This window comes from Lathyrus oleraceus, chromosome 4 (genome assembly GCF_024323335.1).
Source record: "Lathyrus oleraceus cultivar Zhongwan6 chromosome 4, CAAS_Psat_ZW6_1.0, whole genome shotgun sequence".
Classification (NCBI taxonomy): domain Eukaryota; kingdom Viridiplantae; phylum Streptophyta; class Magnoliopsida; order Fabales; family Fabaceae; genus Lathyrus; species Lathyrus oleraceus.
In genome coordinates, this window is record NC_066582.1 from 162032572 (window position 1) to 162040083 (window position 7512).

Consider the following 7512-nt stretch of genomic DNA (forward strand, 5'->3'; position numbering starts at 1 on the left):
ATTCTTCCCCCACTCCATCCATCTATTCAAAATTGATCTTTATACTTTCACAAATTTTATCTCACAAACTATATTTGCAAATCTCTACATACATAAGGTTAAACCCTACACTAATAATATTTTCTTCTTTTTTATGATTGTCTGACTTTCCAATTTTTTCTTGTTTTTTTTCTTTTAATATTAAATTTAAGTTGAATAATTTATGAACTTCTACTGATTGTTGAAACTTTATAAAATTTAAAGCAATGGTAGCTTGAATTTTAACAAATAATATGGGATTTGATTAAAAGAGAAAGATATAAGTATTGTATTCAATTTTACTAGCTTTACTAGTGCAATATTATTTTTGTTATCATGTTTAACAATTGTGTAAATATTGTTTGTATTATTATAACAGATTAAGAGATGCAAAACATACACGAAGATTCAACCATAGTTAGCTCTGATGACATGCTTGAAAGTGTTGTTGATATTGTTCCTCTCAATAGCAGACTACCAACAAAGCCTCCCTTAGAGTCATACGAAGGAATGGAATTTGCATCAATTGAAGAGACGGGAATTTACTACACAGGGTATGCTAAGAATACAGGTTTTAGTTTTTGTATGGGTCGTGTTACTAAATCAAGAACAAATGGTATGATAATAGGTCGAGAATTTCTCTGTTCAAAGGAGGGATTTCGGGAAAAAAAATGTGAAAGAAGAAAGTAATAGTATTATCGTACACGATGAAACAAGGGTAGAATGCAAGGCAATGTTGTATTTAAAGAAAAATGGAGAAATATGGATTGTTTCAAGATTTGTAAGGGAGCATAATCATGAACTATTTTCTCCTAAAAGTTCACAGTTTCTTTTTGGTTATGCTCTATTATGGGATGAAACTATAGAGAGTTTTTTTTTGGTTGCTAAGTACTTGGTTAGAAGCAATGAGTGGAATTTCTCCTAAAACTATCATCACAGATCAAGATGCTGCTATTAGTAATGCAGTTGCAAAGGTATTTCCAAAGGTTAATCATCATTATTGCATGTGGCATATTGAGAAAAAAGTTCCTGAATACTTGAATCGTGTCTATCATGAACATGGTGAATTTAAAAATCAATTTTACAAGTGCATCCACCAATCTACCACTGTTGAAGAATTTGATTCTGATTGGGAAGCAATGATTGATAAATATGGATTACAAGATAATCAATGGCTAAACAAGATATTCTCCATTCGAGAAAAATGGATTCCTGCTTATGTACGTCACAATTTTTGTGCAGAAATGTCTACCACTCAAAGGAGTGAAAGTATGAATAAATATTTTAAGGATTTTTTGAATTCAAGTACTTCATTAAGCCAATTCGTGACACAATATGAAAAATCTCTTGATGCACGTTACAACAAGGAAAGAGAGAAGACTTTCAAAACAAGAAATTCAAAGCCACTTTTACGAACTTTATATCCCATGGAAGAAGAAACTTCAAAAATTTATACAAGAAAAATGTTTAGAATATTTCAAGATGAGTTGGTTGGTTCTCAATTATTTATCACAGAAAAGGTTAAGTTTTCTATTGAAGTCTCAACGTATAAAGTTCGTGAAATTTACAAAGAGAAGCCAATCTACTATGTGAATTTTCATGTCACTTCAAAAGAAGCAAATTGTAGTTGTCACATGTTTGAATATTCAGGTATTCTTTGTAGACATGTATTATGTTTGTGTATTCATAAAGAAAAAAGTTTATTGTCTCCCTTCACAGTATGTTTTACATAGATGGTCTATTAATGCTAAAAAAGAAAACGTAAAAGAAGTGACAATTGAAGGATTTCAAGAAGGAAGCTGCAACGCTTCTCACACTTCATTATTTAATAGTATTATGGTTCACTCCCTCGAACTATCAGAAAGAGGTTCACAATCCGAAAAACATCACGATATTGCAATTCAAAGTTTGCAAAATGGGATTGCAAAACTTGATTTATTGTATATTGAAGAGTCAAATAAGAAGTTTGTTGATTCAACATCTGAAGATATGCCAAAAGTATCTGATGTTAACATAACTTTGCATGACCCTCCACTTATAGCAACTAAAGGACGTTCGCGGACTTTGCGAATGAAAAGTAGTTTGGAGATGGTCAGAAAAGGTTCCTCTACTTGTAGTTATTGCATGAAAAAGGGTCATACTAAGCCTAAATGTCCAAATTTAAATCAAACAAGGTATCTTAAAATTACATGTACATGTCTTCTCATTTTTTTATCATGTTAATTTTATTCACTAACAACATACTTATGATTTTTAGGTGCTAAATTCAATTTTCAAACTCTATTTTGAAACTTCTATATTGTTGGTTGATTAAGAGGTAATAGTTTTTTTCTAATGTTACTACTTTTGCTTATATTTATACTAGTGTTAATTTTAATAATCAATTGTCTTCATATTATAATTGAAGGTTTTTATTCAAGTCATGCTTTAGCAAGCCTTTTAGAATAGGAAAATTCAACAAGTTGCTTGTATGCTCTTTGGATACTTCATCATAGCCTTATTTAAGTTGTTGGCATTTTGCACTTACTATTTTACTCTACTGTGATTTTTGTGTTTAGATCAAATGGTCTTTTGTTGATTTTTTTTTTATGTTGGAGTCTATGAGGGATTAGAGAAATATTTCTCATTCTTTATAAAGTTATGTGCTTATCCATTTATTCTTAACTTTTGAATTTTTTTCAAATTTTGTCTAATATTGAATGCTTTTATGTAGAGAGATGGTTAATTTTTATTTTCTTTTTCATGCTCAATCTATAGAGACAATTTATTATATCTTTCTCTTTTAATCAAATCCCATATTATTTGTTAAAACTCAAGCTACCATTGCTTTAAATTTTATAAAGTTTCAACAATCAATATAAGTTCATAAATTATTCTACTTAAATTTAATCTTAAAAGAAGAAAAAAACAAGAAAAAATTGGAAAGTCACACAATTATAAAAAAGTAGAAAATATTATTAGTTTAGGGTTTAACCTCATGTATGTAGAGATTTGCAAATATAGTTTGTGAGATAAAATTTGTGAAAGTACAAAGATCAATTTTGAATAGATGGATGAAGTGGGGGAAGAATAATAAATGTAACTGAAATTAGAAATAAAGGGAGTGAGAGAAAAGTGGAAGAAGAAAGAGAAAGAGAGCGAGAGAAACGTGAAGAAATTGTTATTATTATGATTTAATAATAATAATTATATTTATTTTTAATTACATGCTTATATATCAAAATGAATAGTTTTAATTGGATGAGAGTGTAAAATGGTTTTACACTGTGTATTCCAATTAATATCTCTCTCTCTCTCTCTCTCTCTCTCTCTATTTATATATATATATATATATATATATATATATATATATATATATATATATATATATATATATATATATATATATATATATATATATATATGTAATAACTACTACTGTAACTCAGAAGAAATTAGGAATTGCACTTCAATAGTGTAATAGTACAATTACAATATCAAAATAACAATGAAAATTGCTAAGCCAAATGAAGTAGTGAATACATGGAATTAAAAGAAGGATCTAGAAAAGCCAAGGCTTCAGGGAAAGAAGGGAGTCAGGTTTCCACCAATTAATTCCACCCCCAATCATTGGTGATTCCTCCTCTATTTAACAAAGTCACCCACGTACTTTCTGTTAGGGAATTTGGCTCTCATTCCACGTCCTTGCTCCTGAATGTTAGGATCATGTGCCAAGTGTGCATTATCATCATAAGAATTGGTTACTGTAATGACTGTTTTGCCTTTATTCATAACATTACTCCCTCCATTAAAACTAACCTTGTCCTCAAGGTTAAAATTAGGATAGCACTTAGTAAACTCACCACTGTCTTCCCAGGTAGCTTCAGACATAGGCAGATTGGACCATTTGATCAAGAGCTGAGATATCTCCTTGCCATTTTGCAACAGAACTCTAGAATCTAGCACAGATTCTGGTTGCAAAAATGGACCTGCAGTAGTGGTCATCAACGGTAAAGGAACATATTGCACATTGTGATCACCCTTGCACAACTTTAAATTCACAATGTGAAAGACAGGATGAATCCTAGCAGAAGGAGGAAGCAGTAATTTATAAGCAACAGCCCCGATCTTTTGAATGACAGGGAATGGTCCAAAATATCTCAAACCCAATTTCTGATTTTGATGTAAAGCGACGGAGTGCTGTCGATATGGTTGCAGCTTAACCAGAACCATATCTCCAATCTGCAACTCAGCAAACTTCCTTTTGCTATCAGCATATTTCTTCATAATTTGTTGAGCACGATGTAGATTAGTCTTGAGAATTTGGAGAGTAGTGTCCCTTTCAGTCAACAATGCTTGCAGAGAGGGTGGATCATTTGTAGCAGTATCATACTTGAGTAGTATAGGAGGGTCTCTCCCATAAACAACTTTGAATGGTGTCATGCCAATGCTACATTGATAAGAAGAGTTATACCAAAATTCCGCCCAATCTAATAATTTAGACCATCTCTGAGGAACCTGTCCAGCAAAACACCCGAGATACATCTCCACACATTTATTTACCGCTTCAGTTTGACCGTCTGATTGTGGATGATAGGCATAGCTCATTGCCAATGTAGTTCCACTAGCTTTGAAAAGATGCTTCCAAAAAGCACTGGTAAAAACCTTGTCCCTATCAGACACTAAGCTTTTGGGAAATCCATGCAGCTTGATCACAGTGTGTAAGAAAGCCTCAGCAACCTTAATACTAGTGAAATCAGATCTTAAGGAAGTGAAATGGGCATACTTTGAAAGTCTATCTACCACGACCATTATCACAGTGAATCCATTGGATGAAGGAAGGCCGATAATAAAATCCATAGAAACATCTTCCCATATTTGAGAAGGAATCGGTAAGGGCTGCAAGAGGCCACTAGGGGAAGCAGTAGAAACCTTAGCTTGCTGACAGCCTAAGCATTTAGAGACAAACAACCGTACATCACGGGATAAAGAAGGCCAGGTGAATTGCGAAGCAATACGTGCCTTGGTACGGGCAATACCAGAATGACCTCCTAACATGGAAGAGTGGAATTCCTGTAAAATGGATTGTACAAGGGCAGCATTGGGGGGCACCACAATCTTATTTTTCCAATATAAGATGTCTTGGCGCACTTGGTAGCAAGGATCTGTATTAGTACCATGCATACAATTCACTTTGATCCCAGACAAAGATGGATCAACATTGACAACAGTGTTGATACGAGACACGAGAGGGTTGACTGGTCCCGAGATAGCCATAAAGAAAGACCGCGACAGAGCATCGGCAGCTATATTATCCTTGCCCGGTTTGTACTCTATAGTGAAATCAAATCCAAGAAATTTATGCAGCCATTTTTGTTGCTAAGGGGTTTGTATGGTCTGATCAGTAAGAGCCTTTAAACTCTGTTGATCAGTGCGGATAATGAATTTATTGCCCAGTATATAATGCCTGAATTTTGCCATGGCTTCAGTGACAACATAGAGCTCTCTAACATATGCTGATTTGGCCTGCATAGAGGAATTGAGTTTCTTAGAAAAATAAGCTATAGGGTGCTTATCTTGACTAAGAACAACACCAATCCCTGTACCGGAAGCATCAGTTTCCAATATGAAGGGTTTGGAATCGGGTAATGCTAACACCGGGGCAGCAGTGATGGCTTGCTGCAAGGCAAGGAAAGCATCTGTGGCAGATGGAGTCCACTCAAAGGCATCTTTCTTAAGTAAAGCAGTCAAAGGTGCAGCAATAGTGGCATAGTTTCTGATAAATCGTCTATAATAACCTGACAGCCCCAAAAACCCTCGTAATTGCTTCAGACTTATAGGAATAGGCCAGTCAAGTACAACCTTTACCTTATCTTTTTCCATATGTACACCCTGATGAGAAATAGTGTGACCCAAGTAATCAATCTCTGTAAATCCAAAACAACATTTGGACCTCTTGGCAAATAATGAATGGTGGCGCATGAGCTGGAGTACTTCAGATAAGTGAGCTAAATGAGAGGACCAAGAATGGCTGTACACCAAAATATCATCAAAAAATACTAAGACGGTTTTACGCAATTGGGCGTGGAACACATGATTCATGAGGCAGGCGCATTTGAGAGTCCAAAAGGCATGACTAACCATTCATACAAGCCTTGGTGTGTTCGAAAAGCTGTCTTTGGTCTATCTTCTGGTTTTACGAGTATTTGATGGTACCCGGAGTGAAGATCCAACTTTGAAAAATAATGAGCACCATGGAGTTCATCCAATAACTCGTCAACTGTAGGGATGGGAAAACTATCCTTGACAGTGATAGAGTTTAGAGCGCGATAATCCGTACAAAATCGCCATGAGCCATCTTTCTTTTTAACTAGCAAAACAGGGGAAGAAAAAGGGCTGTTGCTAGGTTGAATAATACCTTGTGCAAGCATGTCCTTAACCATGGTCTCTATCTGTGCTTTCTGACTATGGGGTTACCGATAGGGTCTCACTTTAACTAGGTTACTACCTTCCACAAGGGTAATAGCATGATCATGGAACCTAGGTGGTGGTAAAGACTTAGGTTCAGCAAACACATCATCATAATTGTGTAAAAGTGAGGCGATGTCAGGGTGCCATTCTTTCACTAAAGTATTATCTGTTGGTACAACTGCATCAAATTGCAAGGTAAAGGCTAAATCAATAACATCAGTGTGGTGTAGACGTTTGATATGATGGTACTGGGCTTGGCTTGGACCACTAGGTTTGTCTCCATATAGTGTAACGAAAGTGTCCTTGACATAAAACTTCAAGGATAACGCATTGTAGTCAGCAATGTGTGGACCTAAGGTCTTTAACCATGGTACACCTAAGACTAAGTCGGCACCCGAAATAGGTAACAAATAAGCAGGAACATGTAGTGTGTTACCCTGAATGGCTACTGGTAAATCAGCTATATACCCCATAGTCGTTAAAGAGTGGCCGTTACCTACCAATACCTGAAATTGCGTGTTGGATTGAATTGGTAAATGCAAGGATTGAGCAATTCTGGGCTGCAGAAAATTGTCCGAACTCCCACTGTCTAAGAGAACCGTCACAGCAATGCCTTGAATGTGCCCTTGAAAGCGCATGGTACCCATCCCGTGAGACCCGTTTAAGGCGTTTAGAGATAGGTGATGCTCAGAATCCCCTATGGAAGCGGAATCAAGTAAGGCTTGCTCACTGTTTTCAGGTGGTGGATCATTGGCATCATCTTCCATTTGAAGAAGAAAATAATGACGGTTGGGGCATTTGTGGTTAATGAAAAAATTCTCATCACAATAATAACATAGCCCTTTTTCACGACGGAGTTGCATTTCAGCCCTTGTGATGTGTTTGACTGGGTGAGTTTTCTGTGGTGGTGAAGAAGGTTTGGGGTTTGGAAGTAATGGTGGTTGTTGGTTAGGTTTGGTAGCTGGGAAATGATAGGGTTTCGAGGATGAGGAATTGGGGATTTTTGTGGTGGGTGATGGTGAATATTTATCCTCAAAGAGTCAG

The 7512-nt window shown here is 35.5% G+C and overlaps 1 protein-coding gene across 1 annotated transcript; it reads left to right on the top strand.

The window, feature by feature from the left end:
* Positions 1–405: 405 nt before the first annotated feature.
* Positions 406–2282, top strand: LOC127136511 (protein FAR1-RELATED SEQUENCE 5). Its single transcript, XM_051063058.1, has 4 exons — positions 406–634; positions 919–1668; positions 1775–2192; positions 2276–2282. The coding sequence occupies exons 1-4, from the start codon at positions 406–408 to the stop codon at positions 2280–2282; spliced, it is 1404 nt and encodes a 467-aa protein (XP_050919015.1).
* The last annotated feature ends 5230 nt before the right edge of the window (positions 2283–7512 follow it).

Bases quoted from the DNA above. Each gene is read 5' to 3' on its own strand.
- LOC127136511 (XM_051063058.1), top strand. From the start codon at position 406: ATGCAAAACATACACGAAGATTCAACCATAGTTAGCTCTGATGACATG. The intron at 635-918 runs GTATGATAATAG...GTACTTGGTTAG, and splicing joins TACTAAATCAAGAACAAATG to AAGCAATGAGTGGAATTTCT. The intron at 1,669-1,774 runs GTATTCTTTGTA...ATGCTAAAAAAG, and splicing joins TCACATGTTTGAATATTCAG to AAAACGTAAAAGAAGTGACA.